Source organism: Leptonychotes weddellii, chromosome 3 (assembly GCF_054177405.1).
Source record: "Leptonychotes weddellii isolate Sample4059 chromosome 3, ASM5417740v2, whole genome shotgun sequence".
NCBI classification, from domain to species: domain Eukaryota; kingdom Metazoa; phylum Chordata; class Mammalia; order Carnivora; family Phocidae; genus Leptonychotes; species Leptonychotes weddellii.
This window is the reverse complement of record NC_138371.1, coordinates 175,733,247-175,756,316: the sequence shown is the minus strand read 5'-3', so window position 1 is coordinate 175,756,316 and position 23,070 is coordinate 175,733,247. Positions and strand designations below refer to the sequence as shown.

Here is a 23,070-nt window from a genome sequence, read left to right as displayed (position 1 = left end):
AAAGGGCCAAACACACACACTGAGCGGGACTGGTCGCTGCTGGCCTGGCAGGCGTGGGGGGCGCTCCTACGTCCTCAAAGCCCAGGTACTTCCCAGCACACCTGTAACGGCCTGGCCGGCACCTCCCCCCTGAGCCCACTGCCCCACAGCAGCCCCTGAGAGCCTGTCCCCTGAGAGGAGGAAGGATGCTCTCCACCCGCAGACCACAGCCCAGGGCCCGCATGTGGTCTGGCTCCCTGCAGGCCGCTGTCTCAGAGGCAGACCCCACCGGACAGGTGCGGTCAGAGGAGGGCCTAACCTGTTATGAAAGTGGTAAATCTCTTCCATGTTTCCGAAGAGAATGTCCTTCTTGTTTTGGAGGCCTGGTGACACGAGGTGCGCCATGAGCGGGTTATCCAGCTCAGCAGCATAGCCCTGCGGAGGCGGGGAGAGGTTGGGAGGCACGCCGGGTTCTGTAACAGGCTCCGTGGGCTGCCAGCAGGTAGGTGACGCCTCTCAGGGTTTAGAAAGTGAATCCACCCTTACTTATTCACTGACCGTTTCTGAGATGACCACCCAGACAACAAGCACCAAAAAACGTGAGTCAACTATAGATGGCACCATTTTTAGGAGTTGTGTTGGGGGGGAGTTCCATCCTCTCCCTTTCAACCTCTTAAAACTCATATAACTGGTATGAAGGACAAAAATGTTATGTATACACCTTGATGAATCATTCAAATGTCTACACCCTTGTAACCACCACCCAGACCAAGATCCAGAACATTCCAGTGCCCACAAGCCCCTGCCTTCCTGGCAACAGCCCCCGAGGCCTCCACTCTGCTCCTCCACCCAGACCGGGTGGCTCAGCTGTTCCTGCAAGGGAATTGCACATGGTCCTCCTCCTGCTCCTGCCACGCTCTGGGGTCAGCCATGCTCTCGGGGTCAGCCACGCTCCGGGTCAGCCACGTTCCCGGGGTCAGCCACGTTCCTGGGGTCAGCCATGCTCTCGGGTCAGCCATGCTCCGGTGTCGGCCACACTCCATGGTCAGCCACACTCCGTGGTCAGCCACACTCCCCGGGTCAGCCACGCTCCGGGGTCGGCCACGCTCCCCAGGTCAGCCACGCTCCCGGGTCAGCCACGTTCCCGGGGTCAGCCACGCTTGGGGTCAGCCACAGTCTGGATCAGCCACGTTCCCGGGGTCAGCTACACTCTCAGGGTCAGCCACGTTCAGGGACAGCCACACTCCAGGGTCAGCCACACTCCAGGTCAGCCACGTTCCCAGGGTCAGCCACCCTCGGGGTCAGCCACGCTTGGGGTCAGCCACATTCCTGGGGTCAGCCATGCTCTTGGGCTCAGCCACACTCCGGGTCAGCCACGCTCCGGGTCAGCCACGCTCAGGGTCAGCCACGCTCCCGGGTCAGCCACACTCTGGGTCAGCCACGTTCCCGGGGTCAGCCACGCTTGGGGTCAGCCACACTCCAGGGTCAGCCACACTCCCAGGGTCAGCCACGCTCTCGGGGTCAGCCATGCTCAGGGACAGCCACACTCCAGGGTCAGCCACGCTCCCGGGTCAGCCACACTCCGGGTCAGCCATGTTCCCGGGGTCAGCCACGCTTGGGGTCAGCCACACTCTGGATCAGCCACGTTCCTGGGGTCAGCCATACTCTCGGGGTCAGCCACGCTCAGGGGCAGCCACACTCCAGGGTCAGCCACGCTCCCGGGTCAGCCACCCTCCAGGTCAGCCATGTTCCCGGGGTCAGCCACACTCTCGGGGTCAGCCATGCTTAGGGACAGCCACACTCCAGGGTCAGCCACGTTCCCGGGGTCAGCCACGTTCAGGGACAGCCACACTCCAGGGTCAGCCACGCTCCCAGGGTCAGCCACACTCTCGGGGTCAGCCACGCTCAGGGACAGCCACACTCCAGGGTCAGCCACGCTCCCAGGTCAGCCACACTCCAGGTCAGCCACGCTCCCGGGGTCAGCCACGCTCTCGGGGTCAGCCACACTCCAGGGTCAGCCACGTTCCCGGGGTCAGCCATGCTTGGGGTCAGCCACGCTCGGGGTCAGCCACATTCCCGGGTCAGCCATGCTCTTGGGCTCAGCCACACTCCGGGTCAGCCACATTCCCGGGTCAGCCACGCTCTTGGGCTCAGCCACACTCCGGGTCAGCCACGCTCTGGGTCAGCCACGCTCTCTTCTTTGCTGCTGGAGTAGGTTCCTGTGCAGATGCACCTACGTCTCCTTGTTCCTGGTCCCACTGATGGACACGTGAGTTGTTTCCAGCTTAGGGCCATCTGAGTAAAGCTGCCACCCTCCTCTCATGCTCTGTATGTGGGGTGAGCCAGCTAACAGGCTCCCGGGGTGCCCCCGCCATCCCTGGCACAGGCTCACCTCCAGGACACAGAGCAGCTCCTCCACGTAGACCCGTTCCGTGTCCAAGAGCTCGTTCATCACATGCCTGTGAGCAGAGAGGGGTTAGGGCAGGAAGGGGTGCAGACAGAAGACCCCCAGAGCGGGGGTGGGCATGGGAAGAGGAGGGGGTCAAGAAAGAGAAGCGGCACAAGGAGGCACCAGGGGGCCGTCAGGGGTGGTGAGCACAGCTACACACCCGTCTCTGGGGAATCACACAGGCTCGTCACCTGGGGCTGGAGGAAGGGGGGACACAAGCCATTTCAAATCATCAAAATCCTGCCTGCGGATCCAGGGACAAAAGGCTTTTCTAGGAAAAACCAGCTTTGTCTTGGCTGTGGATGTGGACGCGCCAAATGGACAGACACATGCCCGCCTGCATGCAGCGTGGCGCATGCCCGTGTGTGTGCTCCCTGACGCCCGCTTTGCGGTGGACACTGACAGATCCCACCAACTCGGGCCTGCTGACGTTCAGACTCCCCGTGGCCAAAGGCTGAGATCTGAGACAGTTGCTCTTGCCGTCTCTGGACCAGAGCCACTCACCTCCGCAAGATGGCCAGGCTTTCCTCCTCATCCCCCGTGGAGCTGCTCCGGCCCTGCCGGCTCTCACTCATCTCGCTCTGCGGAGAGAAGAGCATGCGGTGCATCGAGCGTTCAGACACGAGAAGGTGCAGCCCTACGCCCTGACTCCGAGGAGCCCAACCTCACTCCCCCGCTGGGGAGGGATCGGAGGTCCCACGGCACAGGCGGGGCGGGACTGCGAGGAGAGCCGCTGTGCGGGGGCGGCCTGGACGGCGGCCTCACCTTGGCCCTCCTGTAGGGCCCTCTCCGGAGCGCGCTGCCCTCAGAACTGTTCTCAGAGCCTCTCCGGCTGCCTGGTTTGGAAAGAAATGAAGAAGGGAGGTGTGGCTTCGTATCTCACTGCCTGGAGGGGAACTACGACACCTGGGAGCGGTACGGTTGTAGGAACAGGAGCAAGCCCCCTGCCCACGCCAGACGGGGAGAAAAGCAGAGGAAACGTGGAGCAGAGGAGGGCGGGTGGGAGCCCGGGGAGGGAACATGGAGCCCGTGCACACACATGTGGGACCCGGACACCACTGGGCTGGGGGTAAGGTCTCCTCTGACGGATGCCCCATGCTGTGGAGGGGGAAGCCGGCTCTCCAGGGTCTCACCAGCTTACAACACACTCGCCAAATCCCTGAGGTGGATGGCAGGCAGACGCCGCCGCAGAAGGGGCTCTGGGAAATGGTGTGGCCACCTGCTCGGCCTCCGAGGAGGAAAACACGAGAGACCGGGGCCGCTGGGGGCTTTGGACTGCGGTTGGAGAACTATTTTGGCAACAGCACTGAGGAAGATGGGCTGGGGCAGAGACTGGAGTCAGGGAAGAGCCCCTTGACGGCTAGTGGATGGCACACACCGGCCGTGTGCCGATAAAACTTTATTTACAAGGGCCCACCGTGGCCTGGAAGGACGGCGACGGCACATACCTGGGGAGGGGCAGGGCGATTTTGTGAGCGCCTCTGGCCGGGGGGCCACGGGCTGCACGGGCCGCGTCTGCTTGGCTGCCAGCTTCTTCAGGCTTGCCTGTCTCCGGTGGAACATCTCCTCCATGCCCTCTTGCTTCTGGAAGACTTTCTGCACGTGCTCCTGAAGGGACAGGGTATACAAACTCGTGAGCAAGAGACACCACCAATTTCAGAAGCACACCCTCCGTTGAGCTTGGGACACAGCCCCATGGTGGCCACATGGCAATCCCGCACTCCTGCCCTTGCTGCGGTCGGAAGAGGTGGGACCCCCGTGGGATGGGGGACTGGAGGCTGAGAGGCCGCCACAGGTCTGCAGGCCCCTGGAGGAAGGGTGCGGACAGCTGGCTGGGCGGGAGTGGGGCACTGGGCCAGGGCCGTATGCAGCAGGACTCGCAGGAGGGGGCCCCCAGCAGGGGCTGCTCCTCGCAGGACCCTGGGGGCAGGGAGACTGCCCTGGGAGGGAGATGCTGCTGGAAGGGACGCTCAGCCCCATGACTGCCCAGGATGCTCTAAGAGGTCAAGCCGGGATTCTTCCACACACCCCAGAGCAACTTCCCGCCGTCAGCACAGGGCCCGGCTCCGCTTACCATCAGGTCTTTGGTGAGGATGGACTCATAGTCCTGGTAAATTTTATTGAGCTCCTGGATCTTATTTTCTGCACCGGTCTCCAGGAATTTCTCAATTTCCTGCAGGGCCGCCTCCGCGCCGTCCTGGGACTGGCACTTGTCCACAGGCTGCGAGGCTAGCAGGTAGATCCCCTCATCACACCACCTCATGGACTGGGGCAGGGAGAGGGGGGCACCGTCAGAGGCCGTGTCTTGGCGTGTCTGGTAGGCATGCTCTGCCCGGGCCCCGCCGGCTGCCCCACCCGCCACCGGCCGCCGCCATGCTCTGGGAATCTCTGGGCTCGACTGTGCGGCGCCCGGAAGCCACGCACACCGCCCAGACGGACTCGTTCACGCAGAGAAAGTGCAGGGAATTAGCCGGCTTTGGTCCTCGTGGCAAGGGAATTCTAGAAAACGGCAGCCGTGACTGGCTGGGCTCAAGAGAGGCCCACAGACCGCAGGGCGTGGGCCAGCTTCCAGCCCGTGCCTGCGGTCCGTGGGGAGAGATCGGGCCACGCGGGAGCAGGAGGGCGGGGACGGGGGTCTTACTGCTTCCAGGAGGCTGTGCAGCTCCAGGGACTTGCTGAGCAGCCCCCTCCGCCTCTCCACCTCGGCCGCGGACCTTTCACAGAGGTGCTGGAGCTCGTGGCACTTGGGGCGGATGGAGTCCACAGCGTAGTGCTTGCTGTCAATGAGCTTCTCGCCCTCCAGTGCCAGGGCGCGGGCCCGCTCCACAGAGGCCTGTGGGGACAGCCGCCCAGGCACCCGGCTCAGCTTAGGTTGTGAGCGCGAGCAGCGTGCGGTTTCTGGGAGGGATCCGTGGGGGTGGGAGTGAGACTGGGGGGGGTCGGTGGCTGGGGCCGTGCGGCCTCCACTCGTGACGTCCCCCCCCCGGTGGCGAGAGAGCCCCCTTCCCGTGCCTTCCTAAGTGATGCCATGGTGTCGTGAGCACCACCCGCAGGCTGTCCCCTGCCCACACCAGCCCACGTCCCAGGCCTCACGCTCGACTTCTCCTCAAAGCTGGTGAGGTCCTTCAGGAGGTGCTCTGCGTGCGCCAGGCTGTTGCCCACATCGGTGAAGGTTGCTATCTTCTGAGCCAGTGTGTCCAAGGAGGCTTTGACCTGAAACACAGGAGGGGCAGGAAGGCCCGGGCCCATGTCAGCTATGGAGGCACGGCCCAAAGCAGGAAGGGAGGGAGGAGAGAGGAGCCAGGTCCCTCTCAGGAAACAGGGCAGAGGGACACATCCTCAGAAGTCTTACAGCCTACCGGACGGCTGTCATGGTGGTGAGAACACGCCTTCCTTCTAAGACCGGGAACAAGGCAAGGATGTGCACTCTCACCACACAGCCAGTGCAAGATGGCGAAATGCACGCATGCACACATAAAAACACAAACAACCCAGAGACTTACAGATGGAAAAGGAAAGAATCAAGCTGTCCCTGTTTGCACGAGACCTCATCATCTATGCAGAAAATCCCCCAAACCCTACAAAACAACTAACAGAGTGAGTGAGTTCAGCAAGGTTTCAGGAAGCAAGATAAACATACAAAAATCAGTTGTATTTCTAGGTATAGCAATGAATACATGGACACCAAAATTAAAAACACCGTCTACAGTTGCTTAAAAATGAAATACTCGAGTGTAAATCAAACAGAACACATACTAAACTGGTTTGCTGAAAACTGCAGAACATTGATGAGAAAGATCTAAGTAAAAGGTGTGACAGACACGTTGTGTTGATTGACTGCAAGACTCAACGTAGGAAAGATGTTGACTCTCCCCCAAATATAGATTTAGTACAGTTCCCATCAAAACAGCCGCAAAACTTTATAGATCTAGAAAGATTTTTTGCAGAAAGGCAAAGGAACTGGAGAACCTAAAATGATTTGGGGACAAAGAGGCGGTGGGAGGAACGGTCCACCTGATTTCAAGACTCAGTGCACGGCCCCAACCGGCAAGACTGTGTGGGGTCGATGGACGGACGGGACGCACCCCTGGAAGCAGACCCAAATGGATAGGCCTCGCTGACCTTTGACAAAAGGGGGAAAGCAGTCCAACGGAGAACAGGAATCCTTTGTGATAAATGCTGCCAGAGCCCCTGGATGGACACCCAGAGAGACTAAAAACTGAACCGTGCCTGGATTCTCACCCCACACAAGAGCTAACTCAAAATGGATCAGGGCTTAAACCTAAAACTGTAAGACTTTTAGCAAGAAAAGCCCAGGAAAACATACTTGGGACCCAGGATTTAGGATGGACGCCAAAAGTATGATCCTTAAAAGAAAAAATTGATAAACTGGACTTTCTCAAAATGAAAACATGTGAAGTGTTAAACCGTGGGCTCCCTGCACCCCAGAACCCTAATTATTCAGCAGTAACAAGAGTGAACTTGCAACACCTGCACTGACTCTGCGGCATGAAGAGAGCCAGGCCCAGAAGGCTACATATGTATGACCCCATTCTAGAACATTCTTGAAATGACAGCATATGGAAGCAGAGCAGATCAGCGGTTGCCAGGGGTTCAGGAGGGGAAGGATGGCTGGGGAGGGGTTCAGCAGGGGGAGGGGTGGGGGCTCAGCAGGGCAAAGGGAGGGGCAGAAGGGGACGTGGGCTCAGGAGGGCAGGGGTGGGTGGGTGGGGTGGGAGGGAATCGTGTCTACAAGAGGGAAACCCGGGTCTGTGTTGGGGCGGGATGTTCCGTGTGCTGACCGCGTGGTTCTGGCCGCAGCTGGCTAGAGGGTAGGTGAGGTCTGGCTGGATTCTTTCACAACTGTCCGCAAGTCTACAGCTATCCGTAAGTGTCGTTTGTCGTGTCTGGTGGGCCCTCCTCAGCGCCCCCGGAGGAGGTCAGGCAGGACCATCTTCTCTGCTCCCACGGTTCGCACAGGCGGGGTTACCTCTCTGGTCCCAACCAGGGAGGCTGGTCCCCTGCGCGCCGAGCTCCCGCACATGCTCAGTGCTACTGAACCAATCCCGTGTTCCCGAAACGGTGACATTTCAGGACTCTGGGGGGACCGGAACGCTTGCTTCTGCTCCCCTGGCCCTTACCCATGGCCTTGGGACGGCGTTCGCGCTGGACTCGGGATCGTTACTTGCTTCTCGTGCATTTGGAACCCCCCCACCCCACCTTGACCAGAAGGACCAGGAGAAACATCATGGGGCAGGACGAGGGCACATGGACGGCTCAGCGCGCTCACGCGCGTAAATAAGTAATCAACGGCTTCTGTTGAGTCCTGTCGAGACCTCTGACCCCACGGCTGCGTGTCAGCCCCGCATGTCACCGCCAGGCGTCACCCCGCATGTCACCCCGGCGCATCACCCCCACGCGTCACCCCACAATCCCTGAGCTATGGAGCCCAGTGTGGCTGTTGCTCTCAGTTCAGGGCACCTGGGACGTGCGAGCCGGCACAGGACAGATGCACACTGGGCGAGGGGGCGTCCAGATGGCTCCTGGACTCGGCCACGAGGAACGCAAGGAAGTGCACGCCCATGGCAGAGAGTGGAACCTGCGTGGGCAACGACTCACTGGCCACACGCTTCAGGGTCTGGTCCCACTGGGTCTCGCAGCTCCGTGTGGCGGACAGAGACCTGGGCAGCTCGGCCCAAAGCGGCGGGTGGACCTGGGCCGCCTCGCCGGCTTCCTGCGCCCACGGCCAGCTGCCCCCGCTCCGGCCACTCACCTCTCGAAAGTCCTGCTCAAAATGCCGGAGCTGCAGACACTGTTGGAGTTTCTGCTGATGCTTTGCCCAGAACTCATCGAAGGCAGCCTCGGTCTCGCTCAGCTGGGCCAGGAGCCTGGGGAGAGGAGAGGCTCTGTCTGCGCGGGTGTGGGGCGCGGGGCGCGGTCTCTGGCTCCGCGGCCTGCCCACACCCTCGCCACCTCTCTCCGGCACTGGACGCGGGATTCGCAGGGCCAGCTGTGCCCGCGGGAGAGGCACAGCAGGGGCGACCCCACCGGGCCGCCGCCCGCACACCTCATCGCACTGGGCCACGCCAACGCCCATCGGGAGCCCGCGGCAAAGGGCTGGGCTGAGCGTGTTACCAGCTGAGAGGGCAGCGGTCTGGGCTTCGCACTTCTAAGTTCGGGGATGAAGGGTGCAGTGAGCCGCCACCATTCACTGACCCCGCTCCCAGGCCAGAACGCCTGCCAGATGCCCATGGGTGTTAGCCCGTCAGCCCTGGGGTCAGCTCCAGCCCCCTCTGTTCATGACTCCACACCTGCATGGGGCCCCCTGAGGCCGCCCCCCATCCCTGGCATAGCACCCCGGCCGTGTAAACTGCGTGTAAGAGTCCGCCTGGGTCTGTGCCTGGGTCAGCCCGTGGTGGGCTGGGTGTCGCCCGCAGGCCGTCCGGCTGCTGGGTTCCCGTGCAAGCCTCGTCCCCCGCCAAGGACCGGGCCTACGCGTGGGGCTGTGGGTGTTCTGGGGTGCTGGGGCCAGTCCGCACAGCACTGCCAGGCGGCTGGAGCTCAAAGAGGATGTGCACGTTGTCCTCTTTCCAGGAAGGACAGCATCCCTGGGTCTCGAAGGCACAAGCCAGCCCGGTGGGCGGAGACAGGTGGGTGCGGAAGCATTAGGGCTCCACAGCCTGCAGGACCGGTCAGCACCAGCTCCCTTAAGCATCCCCCGTGCTGGCAGAAAAGAACCTTCGCTCTAAGACAGCTTCCTCCCCGGAACAGCTGCTTTCTTTGGGGTTTGGAAGACAAGTGTGTCAGCAGTAAGGACTCGCAGTCCCCTTGCTTCCCGTTAGGATGAGGACCTGGGGGCCCCTGTGTCCTCTGTTGCTCTGGCCTCAGCTCGGGCCTCACCTCTGCACAGTGGTCTGGTTATCCAGCTGGTCCTGGTTTAGGCTCTGCTCCCCGCCCTTGGCCAGCGGCTCCCTGATGTTCTCCAGGATACTCTGCCCCTCGTCCAGTGCCGACCTCATGTCCTCCTGTGGGGACAGTGCGTGCCTGGCACCCCGGGCTCACTCCCACCTCCTCCTTAGAGCTGCCGAAGGACGGCAGGTGTCCGGAGACTCCTCTGCTGTGGCCAGGGCACGCTAGGGCTACGGTTGCCTGGGGCAGCGGGAGCAGGGAAGACACCAACAGGAAACCAGACCTCTAGGTGCCTGCCTGCTTCCGCGGTGTCCTCACTGCCAGGAGCGAAGGGAGTGTGGGCTTCTGGGGGTGGGGCCAGCCCTGACCCCAAGCCACACCCCGCCCAGCTCAGGCTCCCCGGGAGTGTGGCTGGCTAGCGTACAGACCGACGCAGTCCCCTGGGTCAGCCCACAGTCCCCCACCTGCTGTCTGGGAACTGCGGGCAGACATCCTGCCCTGCTTGTGCCAACAAGCAGCAGACGCTCATGGCCAGTGGCCCGGCCGTCTGGACGCCCGGGAGCCGCTCAGAGGGAGGCTGCTCTCAGACCCTGCGGCACTCAGGCCGCTTTCAAGAAGGAGCACGTTTCCGTCCTCGGAGAGCTCGCCGGCTCACTGGCACGAAAACGCGCCTGTGACGTGGCCTCAGCTCGGTTTTGCCCGATGCCCATCCCCGTCCCGCACAGAAGCCACGCGTACCTTCGCTCTGTCCTTCTTCTCCGTATGCGCGCAGAGCACCAAGCTCGTCGACTGCACATCGTTGGGCAGCTCCGTTTCGGCCAGCTCGGTCCCGAAGGACTGTAGCATCTGAGCTGTCTGCTTAACCATGAGGGCGAAACCTTCGATCGCCTTGGGAAGAAGGAAAACACCCTCACCGAGCTGTGCACGCGTGCATCCTCCTGCTGCCCGGAAAGCAGGCGTCCGGTGCGGAGCGCATGGCCATGCTCGGGGCGGGGGCAGGGCAGTGCCCAGCCAGCTCCCGAGCCCCACGACTCCTCCAGAAGCGTAGCGGGCACCGTCCATGCGGGATCTCATCAGCTAGAGTCACTCTGTGCTCCGTCTCTCCCCCACCCAGGGGCTTTCCTTTCTGTTCTGTCTCTGAGCCCAGAGAAAACCACTCCCGAACTGATTACTCATGTTGTTTCTTTAGATGACTGAGGTCCACTGAGACCATCTCCTCATTCTTGGGGAACAGAACTGAGGTTCCTGGGAACATGTCTTTGGAAAAGGCAGCATCGTCATGCAAAAGCCATTCAGCCGATCAAGTCGGGATTAGGGGGACCCACAGCGCAGGCCGCGTGTGGCCGGCCCGGGGGACTCACTGTGCGGTGATAGAGCCACCTGGTGTGGCTGTAATCCAGGGTCCCACCCAGGTCCTCGGTCAGCTGGGACTTGTCGATGTAACCGTGTAATTCTGGCACTGAGCTCAGCATTATGACCTGGAGGAGGAAAGAAGCCGCCGCCATAAAGAGACCACCCGGCGGACCAGGAGCGACGCTCCCCCGCCGGTCCCTAATGGCGGCTGCGCGGGCAGGAGGCGTCTGGCTTTGGACCCTGGCTTAAGTCCCGGCTCTACCACGTCCGGGCTGGTCGACCTTCTCTCTGTGCCCCAGCGTGAAATGGGCCTGCGATGACTGATCTCGGCATTGAAGGCAGGCGTTCGAGCCCCGGCAAGAGCTGGGCACACAGCCAGCACCAGGCGTCCCACAGCTTGGCTCCCGGGCGGGGGAGCTCCTGGCGGCAACCGAGCAGCGCTCTGACTCGAAAGGACATCGTTTTGTCCCTATGCCCACGGAAACCCGGTGGGCTCATCACAGGTGCCCTTCCGTGGGACCCAGGAAGCGCTGCACACAGGCTTGTCTGTCTCTCTTGCCCTTTCCAGGACATTCTGTCCATGAGTTCTGGGTAAAGACATAGCCTTTGCTTGGCAAGCCGTCGGACAGACGCTACAAAACAGGTCTTGAGAGGTTTAGGCCAAGTGGTATCGGACACCATCTTGTGTATTATTGAATGCCGTATTGGTTTAATCGCCCAGGAGGTTCTGTCCCCAGGGGATGCCTGACGCCATCTGGAGACGTTTCTGATCGTCACGATGTGGGGGTGCTGCTGAATCCCACCCCTGCAGGACAGCCCCACCACAGAGGATAATGCAGCCCAAACCGTCCACAGGCCGCTGAGATCCCGTGAGCCACGGCCTTCAAGCAGAAGAGGCTGAAACGTCCCAGAGGTGGGCAGCGGGCTCAGCAGAGAGGATTCTCTGCCCCTCCAGCAGAAAGCCCCATCTCTCGACCCGCATGACCAAAGCCTGGCCACCTTCCTCATGACTTCTGCGTCTCACCTAAACCCTGCACACGCTCCACGTACGTTTACTCGTGACAGAGAAGGTGTAGGGACCGTTTCTCTTAACATTCTCTGTCCAGCGCGAGGTCAGCACACAGCACCAACACCAGACATGTTGCTAAAGTGAACGCGTTTTAACAACGGCATTCTTGAGAGGATGTTTTCTACGCTTTTAAAGGGTTATCTAAAATGGATCAGCACACTGAAGAGCCAGCGATGATTTTGAGAACTCACTGATTTGGCCCAACAGTGCCATTTGCAGGGGAGACCACCACCCTTAGGACAGACCCCGTCTGGTTTCCTCGGACGCGTCTGTGTCGAGACCTGTTGCTAACGAGGTTCACTTGCCCCTTGTAGGGCAAGGCTGGACACCCGGGTGTCACGAGGCTGGAGGAGGCTGGGCACTGGTGGCTTTCATGCTGGGACACCACCGTGAGCGGTGTCTCGGTGGTTTTGTCCTTGCCCATCCCCAGGAAATGGGCCATCAGAAATAAAAGCATCCAGGCCTGCAAACAGTGAGCGCACTGGTGTCCCCAAGACCCCGAAGCCCACGGTTTAGGGCTGCCGAGTGCGACTTGCTCTCGAGCCGGGGACGCCTCACTCACGTCCCCTGACTGTGCAGAGCGCCCGGCATCTTGTACACCGAGGAGCGGGTATAGACCTCACGGACAACCACCGCCACGGACCCTCAGGTTGGCCAAAGCGATCTGGTAGATACTGTCGGGAGCTTACGAGGCTCCTGGGACTGGCCCCGTACGTTCTCGTCCTCTTTGCAACAGAGAACAAGTGATTTCCCGGAGAACAAATGCACCTGGGGGGGGTGCTGCCTGGCGGCCCCCTGCCCCATGCTGCTCCCAGAGGAGCTGGTGAGACTCGAGCAGGCTTCACGGGAAACAGGCTTCCTGGTGGCACCTGTCTAAGGGACCCTACGCGGCCTCATGTTCTCAAGGATGGGGGCTGGCGGCAGGGAGTGCCCTCTCGGGGCCGCCGGGGCCGCGGAGCAGGAGATGAGGCAGGGCCACCCACCCGCTGGACGCTCCCTCTGCAGGCCTGGGGACACTGGCCCCGTTCCCCTGGCCCCTGGCTTGTCCCCGGGGACTGGTTGTTCCTCACTAGGAGGCTGACGATGGCTCTCAGCCTGCTGGGCTCTCTTGTTCTTCGGCCTGACCCTCGCTTGGCGAGAATGTTCTAGACTCGCGGCTCTCACACCTGCACCTCCACAGCGACCCGTACCCGTCCGAGGCCCAGTGTGGACACGCACTTCCCGGGAGCGGAAAGGAGGGAAGGGCCGTGTGAGAGGACAGCAGTTCCCGACGGGTCCGCGCGGTCTGTGCGCCCGCCTGCCGGGGGTGCGCCCTGAGAGTTTCCGTTATCGAGCGTGGGCCCAGAGTGCATGACTCCCACTCAGTCCGCCCTGCAGAGCGACCAGGACGTACTCACCGGCACCTTCATCTTGAAGTCATCTCTATTGAATTTGAACGCGAGGTCAGAGAGAGTCCTTTGGAAAAACCCCGTTGGGCGCAGAACCAGGACGAGCTGGAGGTTTGCTGGGAAGGACGCCTGCAAGAGAATAGAAGGGCCGTGGGCAGACGTGTGTCTGGGCGCGGGGTCCTCGCATGCCTGCAGCTGATGGCGTGGTCCGGACGGGGAGGACGTCATGCCGGAACAGAAGTGGCTGCTGACACCAGGCTCTGTAGAGACAGCCTCCTTCTTAAAAGAAAAGGAGAAGGTCATGCTGCCGGGGCAAGCATGCGATGTGGGTTATCAACTGTAAAATCAAAAGCTTATGACACTTGTTCCAGGCTGCATGGCATCCCCCCAAATTCACATGTCAAGTCCAAACCCCAGTGCCTCGGGATGTGATTTGGAGACACGGTCTTTACAGAGTCGACCAAGTTTACGTGAGGTCATTCCTGAGGCCCCTAAGCCTATCTGCCTGGTCCTTACGGAAGGGAGACTCTTGGGCATGGACACCCAGGGAGACGCCGCGTGTGAAGACAGGGGACACGTCTACCAGCCAAGGAGTGCCAGGGATCGCCAGAAACCTCCAGAAGCGGGGGAAGGGACAGCTTCTGCCTCGCGGCCCCAGGACCAACCTCGGACCTCCAGCTCCAGACCGTGGGGCAGTGGCTCAGGCGTTTCCAGCCCCCCACTCTGTGGGCACTTTGGGAGGACAGCCCCAGGGAACCAAGACACTTGTCAAATAAAAACAGAGCCATAGAGACACATAGATGTATTCCTAAAACAAAGATAGAAGAAAGCTCACGCCCCAGTGGACACGCCTTTAGATACAGTTACATGAATATATTCGGCTACCAGCTCTGCTTACAAGGTGCGTGACCTTGGGCAACTTACCTCCCTGTGCCTGTTTCCCCATTTGTAACACAGGGACAAAAAGTGCCTTCCCAACGCACACTCGTAACGCACACGCAGCATGCCGTCCTTGCACGAACCCTCAAAAACGAGGCATGACAGATACTTAGTAAAAGCCTATTCTAGGCGCCGATTATTCCTAGATGCTGATTTCCGGGGAGAGCCCATTACTAAAAGAAGACATTCTGAAGGAACGGAGTTTGATTTCTGGGTAACTGGGCGGAATGCAGCTGAAACATGATATATAGCAAAGATCGGCACAGCCCGAAATGGACAAAGGAGCACGGAGCGGGGCGGGAGACCCCAGCTTGCCCAGAGAGCCTGCTGGGAAGCTGTGCCCGCTGCGCTCTCCGCAGCCCACACACCCGAGCGTCTCAGCGTCTTCACCGTCCACCCGCCGATGGACGCTCCAGCTGCGGCCACACCCCGGGGCCCCTCACATCCACCCTGCTCTCGGCAGGACTGGCGCACGCGAGCCCCAGGCTCCCGGCCTTCTCCCCCTGGCCCGCCCCGTCCCGGCAGGCGTCCTCGGGAACAGACACACCGCCAGTCTTTGTGAGGCCCTGGCAGCAGGACCCCGATGGCATGTGTGCCCTGGGCCACTTGCTTCCCGGGAAGCAGTCACTGCCTGGTGCGGCCCCCTCCCTGAGTGTGTACCACCACTAAGCAGGTGCCGCCCCTGGATGGCCCTCAGCCCTGGGGCCCCCTCGAGCGTCTGGTCCAGTGGGTCTCACGGCTGGAGCTCCTGGCAGAAGCTGGTGCCGTGGGAGCGGGGGCCCCGGGTCAGCTGCTCCTGACCCCCAGGCCTCAGGGTCACCCAGGTCAGAACAGCTGCCGGTGGGGTCCTGGCCTCACCCCCAAAGCCTCAAGGCTGGATCTGCCCTGAGTGAGCCCCGGGGGCCTCTGAAGCCAGGCCTAATGTCCACGTGACAGCAAGTCCCCGGAACAGAAGAAAAGCCAGGAAAAGCTGGACCCGTGGGTACCGGGGTGCCCCAGGCCGGCGCCTTGCCGGTGCCAGTGACCAGTCAGTGCTCGGGCCACACCCCGGGCTCTCCTGCCTGCGCCCTCCTCTGGGGCCCCACAGCCAGTCCCAAAGCCTGGGCACTGTCCCTCCAGCTCCTGCCCTGGACTCCTTCCCCGAGCAAGCTCCGCTCCCCCGCCCCCCCGACCGCTGCCCTGAGCTTATTCCCCACCAAGTGCCACTGGGACCCCTGTGGGGCATCAGCTGCATCACGACCCCGTCCTGAGCAAACCTTCCAGACACTTCCGCATCCTGCAAACAAACCAGAGTTCAGAGCCCGGCCTGCGGCGGCCTTGCTGACCTCCGCCCCGCCCCGCACCCAGCGCCCCCGCTCCCGAGGGCCTCACTGCACAAGGACACCTACCTGCCCCCTGCCTCTCTTCAGGTTTGCCCCCCAAACACGTGGTTCCCACCCCTGCGTCTCTGCTGCACGTGCCCCTGACCCAAGGCCGCCGATGGCTGGTGACCGTCCTGCGGGCCCGTCCCGGCCGCCGCTCGTGGGCCACCACGCGCTCCCTGCCACGTCTGCGGATGCCCCTGTTCTGTCTCGGGGTTTGAAGCTCCACCGCTTCCTGGTGACTCGGGGCTGCGTCCCCGGCCCTGTGCTTCTGCGGGAGGGCCCCCCACACCTGCGGGCGCCGTCGTCCCCAGAGCCCCCAGGACGGTGCTCACACTCGGCCCCCCCACCCCCGGGGTCCCTGATGCACCTGCGCGGCCCCTGCAGCCAGGGACAGGACGTGGGCAGCGGGGCGCTGAGTTGTGGCTCATCACGGGGCCGCGTGCACCCACTGGGCCGCAGCTGGGCCTGGGGCACCCCGAGGGTGCCCGTCTGCCAGCAAACCGCGCCAGGCGCCCACGGTGAGGCCGGCAGGGGGCGGGACTGGAGCAGCCCCCAGAGCAGGGCGCCCATCCTCGCTCCTGACCACGCAGGGGCGCCCTCGCTTTGGGCTCCTTTGAGCGGAAAGGAAAGAGTGAGAGGAGCAGCGCTGAAGGTGGGAGGCCCCGCCGGCAGGTTCCGGCCCAGCTGTCCACTAGCCGGCTGCACCCGTGAAGCTGGCCACCGCTATTTAAGGAAAGCCCCCCCGGAGGCGACAATGAGTCATCCCTTCTAAATTCCAGTACCGTTTTATCCCCCTCGTTTGCTCCTCTCGGCTGCTGTGATGTGAGGACAAGAGCTGGGACTTAGAAGAGGGGACTGCGCCTGTCCTCCTGAGATTTCCCGTAGATTAACTCCGCAGGCCACGGGGGCCACAGCTCCGTCAGCTGGCGGAGGCGGGAAACACCCCCTCTCCTGCCTTCCCTCTGCTCTGGTCTTTCCGATTCTCTAACTTCCCGAATCTTCCACGGACGAGAGTAGCCGTAAGATCCTGGCCGCGTGACAAGGCGTTAATGATCTACACAAACACATATTTCGAACACAAAGAACAGTAACTAAACTTTCTCTGGGTTGGAATCAACTGTATGTGCTAAGAGCTGGGAAAATACCGTTAACATTTTACTGTACAAACAGGGAACTGGAAGAAGGATTTGGGATGAGGGCTGCAAAATTCCTCCGTGATCACAGAAGGGTTGCAACAGGTTTTGTAAGGTCAAGTGATATTGTTTACTTTCCGACTTAGGAACACGCACAGCGTGATGGCCACACAAAGGTCATCTGGAGACAGAAAGAGAGTGAAGTGGTTTCTGGATAAACATCCTAGAGGCTCCTGTGCATCCAGCATCACCTCCACCAAGAGGCCCTCCTGGTGCTCACACTGCTCCCGTCTGCACCTCCATCGGTGCTCAGCACTTCGTGCTTAGACTAGCAAGCGGCACATGGTAGGAGCTCGTTAGCTTGTCTAAAGCGAGATTATTTGCCACGTTGGAGTGTTTACTGGGTGACCTAAAGGCCCTGCACCCCTGGACACTTCACGTTCTACCTGTTCTGCAAACGCGGGCAGCACTAGCCTCACAGGCAGGAGCCACGGCCCTGCCCCACGCAGACTGAAAGCGCCTTCGGCTGGAACCTTCTTCAGCAGCACGCTCTGGGACACAGATGAGCTTGACTCAGGTCATACGTACACTCCGGTACAAATCCCCAGGTGCTCACAACCACCCTCGCACGCCCCTGTGTAGTGCAAGTGGTAAAATGGGAAACGGAGCCCCAGAGGAGCACGCTTGGGTATTTTCCAAAAGACACCTTCATCCGCGGACGGTGCAGACGGAACGGGCGCGGCCTCAGCACCGCGGCTCCTGGTTTGCCCCTTTGTTCGCCAGCTATGAGCACGACTGGGACAGGCGAACACGCCCATCGCCCCCGACGCCCCCGCCAGAGCTGACGCAGGAGACACGGCAAGCCTGATTTTGGGGACTCTGGACTTGGGCCCCTTATTTTTCTCCTGCAAGCCAAGCTGAAGGCTTCCGAACAGAAACAACGCCTCGCCACGAGCAAGGCTCCGCTCAGGAGCTGGCACACATGGTGGCTAAAAACAGCCCCCAAATTACCGCCTGTATGTACGTGCCGCATCGCACTCGGGCGGCCAAGCCCATCTGGAGATCCAGGGAGCCCTCGTGCCACCAGCTTGCCGCCAACCGTGGCCTAGGCGCTCGGGGGGGCCGTCCACGGGGCAGCACCGGCGCCGGGGCCCAACCCCTCTCGAGGGCGGTGGCCGGGCTGGTGCCAGGTGGTGGCTTCCCCAGAGCCCCCCAGACAGAAGCACGGGCCCACCGAAGCTGGTGGTCTGGGTCCACAGCCCCAGTTGACAGCGTCAGTGGGTCAACTCCGTCCCCAGCCCGCTCTCGGGCACGGGGACAAGCGTGCCAGCTCCATTCCCACCTCCCGTCCCCACCGCAGAGCCATGGTGGAGGCCTCACCCCGGACACCCTGGCTCAGCGATGGGACACACACACAGGGCAACGGGACCTGGCTCGCAGCCTCCCGACCTCCCTGCAGGACTGCCCGGCGCTGCCTCAGGCACCCCTGCGTGTTTGCAGCTCACAACCCACATCACAGCATCTGTCAGCTGTCTGCACCCCACCTGGCTGGACACTTCTTGCTTATTCCCCCGCTTACGTCTCCCACGCCCCAATGCCTGCCCAGGACCAGGCACATAACAGAGTCTCAATAAACGTGCTAAATGCATGCACAGATTTTTGGGCGTTCATGGGATCAGTAAATTCATGTAATAAAAAGAGTAGGAGTTAAAGAAAATTTTTGACAAGTATGTGGGGAAAATGTTAACTTCTGGGGTTTCCAAACCAGTACCGGGGAACCCCAAAACTTACGGGAAAAAAGATATTCTAAAACCTTATTGTTTTTATTGTGTACAAATTTGTGCAAACATTAAAACTCAAACATCAACATTTCAGTTTTGATTTTCACAAAACAAAGTTTTAAAGATGAGCCAGCACACTTGAGAATCCACCTGGTCACGAAGTCAATGACACAGGAAACCGGGATGGCCGTTGGCGGGAGGAGGGCTCTGCGCCCCTGGCGCCCGCAGGTCTGCCCCGGGCCACGCGGCTCAACGGCAGGGGGCACTCGCAGGCTACTTCAGTTCTTAAAAGTAATTTATCTCTTTCTTAAAAAACTATCCTGTATTTGGGGACGCTCCTGTGTCTAACCAGCAGTGACCGATGGCCTCAAGAGACACGCAGGGAGAACCTATCTCGCCCGGGGCCTGGGCTGGGTGCCTGCCGCGGCAAGATGGGCCGGACTTCCAGGAACGAGAGATGTGCAGGCAGGAGTGGCGGTGCCTTCCAGAGCGGGAGGCCACACGGAGCACTGCGCTGTGGGGAGATGGGGAGGCGGGGAGGCCGGGGGAGAAAGAGGAGCAGAGGACCCCGGAGAAGGGGATCCCTGCGGTGCTGGGACGAGGTCCCACCTGGGACAGGCGTGTGTGCAGACGAGGAGACACCTGTGACCGCCACATGATGACGTGCCTGAGCACGTGTTAGGTCATGGCTAGATAAACGTAGAAGACCTGGAGAGAGTATTTAAATTTGAAAAACGTTGTTATTATAACAGCGTTACCTTCTGAAACAATGACATACTTGATTGGGAACATCTTGGTACTGAACCCAGGACTAATGCAGTGATTTAAGGAATATTTTTAAGTCTATTGTGCATCTGACCCAGTGGTTCTTACAGTTTAATTCTTAATTTAGCCTGCCATGTGAGGTCACATGCAAACTGATTTTAAAATTTGAAACAATGAAATGGACACATTGGCTGTTAACTGCTCATGGCATATCAAAGTTCTTTGTAGGCTTCACAAGATTTTAAAGCAAAAGCTAATTTTATAACAAGTCTACTTCTTTTGAAACATTTCAAAGTGCTTTGATTTGTTTCAGATAAATGACGGCACAGGAAGTGTGTGAGGGGTGTAGACCAGGAGCAGGAAACCCACGTGGGGGGTGTAGACGAGGAGCAGGACACGCGTGTGGGGGTGGGGCTGAGGAGTGGGACCCGCGTGTGGGGGTTGGGGGATGAGGAGTGGGACCCGCGTGTGGGGGGTGGGGACGAGGAGCGGGACACGTACTGGGTGGTGCAGGGAGATATTTTTCGGAAAGACAAAGGTGGGACCCATCAGCCCAGGGCCAGGTTTGCGCTGAACCGATGCAGGTGTAAGAGAGCAGACAGCAAGCCTCTAACTGCCGTTAGGACGGAGAGTGAGGCGATCTGCGGGGGAGGAAGCGATTCTTCCGTTCCACCCAGAGCCTAGCACAGCTGCCTCTCTGGTCAGCAACCAAAGACGGTTTGAACTCAAGACCGAGCAAGAGGTTAGCAGGATTTTACCCGGGGGTTAGGTGTTCAAGAAATGCTTGGGAGCAGCAGAGCTGTCCTGGCCAACGAGCCTGGCCACAGTTGCTCCGGGTCCGCCTGCTGTCGTGAGTGAGCGTGGGTGACGTGCTCCACATGGAGCTCGTGGGCAGGGCAGAAGCTGCTGACTTAACTCTTCCCTCCCGAATTATCACTGCAGGCTAAAAACAGCCACACAGGATCCGCAGAGCAGCTGCCCTTCTGCGCATGAAAGGTGGCCGCGGGGGTCCCTGGCTGCGGGCATGGGTACCAAGGAAGGTCGAGGTGTCTGGGTTGTTGGAGAACTAAAGGGTAAACAGCCCTTTTGGAAAGGAAAAATTCAATTAGGAAAAGCTGTTCAATACAATTTCAAACATGTAGCCTGAAGAGTCTCTGTACGACATCGGACGTCCTGTTAATTAAGGACCGTGTGCTCCATTTAAGAGCAAACACACGTTCGATCCTCAGCACCGCCCATACTCAGTGTCAGAACAAACCAGCTGGTGGGACTGTTTTTAAATGATAACAAGCCTGCTAAGAGTGAACCCATTTAGAATACACACATGCACACGCACGCACACACATGCACACACACATGCACATACATGCACACACTCCAGTGGCTCCAGCAGCCCAGGGGGTTGTGGGCTCCCACGTGGCCCCTGGCCCTGCCTCAGGCCACGGGGGCTGGTGCACCGTGCAGCGCGGGCCAGCAGAACACAAGCTGTCCCCAGCAGACGGGTGGCTAGGACAGAAACAGTGCTGTCACCTGGCCCAGGGGATGAGCAGAGGTGTCACAGAGCCTGGGCACCAACACTTACTGCTATTCGCAGGATTGATGCCTTCACCGAGGTCCATTTGTCCTGCCTTCGGTCTATGACCAGGATGAATCCAATGCCAGCATCTTGTAAGCTGAAACGGGGAGAGAGATCTGCAGTTAGCATGTGCAGCAGGCTCACGGGCTGTCGTGTAAGCTCTGAGAAAGCCTTACACTCCTATAATCCTGGGGCGGCTTCCACCCTGCATGGTGAAACGCATGCCAAGTAAGCATCTAAGCAGACTGCAGCATTTCCATGAGCCTTGCCCGGGCAATTTCCAGAACGTGCTCTTATCTAAAGACGGACAGATGACCCCCTGTGTGCTGCTCACACTCCCAGCCCCACACCAGCCATCTCACGGCGCAAAGACCCCGGCAGACCCCCTTCCCAGAGCTCCGTCACCAATCATGGTCCTTTCTGGGTTGACCAGCTGGCTAAACCCTCCAAAACAAGTTTTATGATCCGTACGTCACCTCAGTCCTGGCATCTGAGGTCCCCCTGTGTGTCCACGTTATAAAATCGCTCTTGATGGCATTGCTACACCTTTGGGAGTGTAAAATCCCCGAGGCGTCCGCAGGCTCACAAGCATCTGTCGGAAACGGGAGGCAAGAAATGGCTGCTTGCAACAGCAACATCTGTGGTCAAGAGAATGCCGAGTCGCTGTGGAACGACAACTCCGTCCTGCCTCAGCCCAGCGCATGGGCCTGAGTCACAGTGGGGAGCGGGGAGGTCCGCTTCCGTCGGGTAACTCCACATCCAAGCCAATTGTGCAGAGCCAGCTACTGCCGCCCGCCAGCCAGTCCCCGCGGAGGGAAGAAGGGCATGCCCGAGGCGCCAACTTGAATTGCTAATTTCCAAATCTGCGAACATAGTGAGGAAGCCACTCTGGGTTTAAATGAAAATCAGAATTACACGGAGCAAGTGTAAATGACGCAGTCCGGAAATGCTCTGCGGGCTGCACACATTACATAACAAAGCCAGGGCTGTCCACGTGTCCTTCTGCCTCAGGTTTCAGGGGGCGATGGCAGGGGTGCCGCTGGCTCTCGGTGCTCCCCCCGCTCCAGCTGTTTACACCAGTCGGGTTCAGTCACGGCAAAGGCCTTCCAGGTGAATGCACACACAGGCATCAGCTTTCATCCGGAGTAGCCTTTCTGCGTGGACACACAGCGAAAAGCCACGATCCCCCTTCACAGCCGTGTGGCCGCCCCACAGAGAACTGTCTTCGGAGCTGCTTTAGTTCTTTGGCACGGAAGGTCTGTTTGTCACTTGAGCTTCATTGCCAGGAGTGGGGGCTCCACAGCAGCCACGCTCCCCACACCCTGCCTGCCAACTGCCTGGTTCGGGCTGGGCAGGCCAGCGAGGAAGCCGTGAGGCCAGGGAAACCCTGGTTCCCAGGCTCTGTGCTAGGCCGGCCGCAGGAGTTCAGAGAACTCCGGACCGTTGCGGGGGCGCGCTCCGTCCTGGGCTGGCCGCGGGAGTCCGGGGGTCCTCTGCGGGGGCGCGCTCCGTCCTGGGCCGGCCACGGGAGTCCGGGGGTCCACTGTGGGGGCGCGCTCCATCCTGGGCCCGCCGCGGGAGTCCGGGGGACCACGACAGGTAGGAGAGGAGAGAGCATCTCCGGGCGAGCTCTGTCCACAACAGGTGTTCTGCTGAGACTTCCCCTCCCAACCAACCAGCTACACCCTCCTTGGAGGGGTTCACACCGCCTCAGAAGTCCTGAGCGGAGACTGTCACCTGGGTTCTCACCCTTCCTGATGCGGGAGAGCAGAGGGCCGAGAGACACTCGTTTCCACTGTGCACACCACCAACCTCCAGACCAACAGAATCCACCCCATTCTCCAGGAGAGGCACTGCCAAGGGGGCGGCTCCTCAAGGCACCATGGGTCATCTCAATTTCCGTTCCTCTAAAGGTGGGCACCCAAACAGTGTCCCCGTCTTGGGGCTGCTGAGAGGGAAATGGGCCGATCCTGTAAACCCACCAAGTGCTTGGTAACTGTGGATTCTCACTCTCGTTGCCCGACCCCATGTCTCCCCTTCTCGCCGAAATGGAGCTTTGATCCTGGTGGGGACTCCCTGTTGTCCACGACAGGCAGGTTCCCTTTGCCATTCCTCATCAGACCTCACAACGCCATACCTCATTTGAGCTTCCAAACCCAGAACGTTCTCTCTTGCGGCCCAAACACACCCATTTCCTGCCGCAGAGCCCACCATGCTGGGCCCCATGCCCTCAGCGGAGTGTTCGCGTTTATGCAAACGCACAGCCACTGGCAGGCCCCAGGGCCTCAGCCCCACGCCCCTTGTCCCTTCCACACTGCACTGTTGGATCGGAAGACCAGCATCACAAACAGGCATTGATCAGAAT

The 23,070-nt window shown here is 60.3% G+C and overlaps 1 protein-coding gene across 6 annotated transcripts in view; it reads right to left on the bottom strand.

Moving 5' to 3' along the window:
• The window catches only part of MCF2L (MCF.2 cell line derived transforming sequence like), a 35,739-nt gene extending 14,123 nt beyond the window's left edge, over positions 1–21,616 (bottom strand). For 5 of the 6 annotated variants that reach the window (XM_081815226.1, XM_081815228.1, XM_081815227.1 and 2 more), the window contains exons 1-15: positions 21,177–21,616; positions 20,712–20,802; positions 13,157–13,276; positions 10,699–10,815; positions 10,076–10,225; positions 9,329–9,453; positions 8,202–8,316; positions 5,522–5,641; positions 5,070–5,261; positions 4,503–4,694; positions 3,877–4,036; positions 3,194–3,264; positions 2,933–3,009; positions 2,372–2,438; positions 299–414 (exon numbers count right to left, since the gene is read on the bottom strand). In XM_081815226.1, coding sequence (XP_081671352.1) covers positions 299–414; positions 2,372–2,438; positions 2,933–3,009; positions 3,194–3,264; positions 3,877–4,036; positions 4,503–4,694; positions 5,070–5,261; positions 5,522–5,641; positions 8,202–8,316; positions 9,329–9,453; positions 10,076–10,225; positions 10,699–10,815; positions 13,157–13,276; positions 20,712–20,802; positions 21,177–21,343 — 1,880 coding nt within the window. In that variant the 5' untranslated portion in view covers positions 21,344–21,616. The remainder of the gene's footprint in view (positions 1–298; positions 415–2,371; positions 2,439–2,932; positions 3,010–3,193; positions 3,265–3,876; positions 4,037–4,502; positions 4,695–5,069; positions 5,262–5,521; positions 5,642–8,201; positions 8,317–9,328; positions 9,454–10,075; positions 10,226–10,698; positions 10,816–13,156; positions 13,277–20,711; positions 20,803–21,176) is intronic. The other variant, XM_081815231.1, reaches the window with a different exon arrangement.
• Between the last annotated feature and the right edge of the window lie 1,454 nt (positions 21,617–23,070).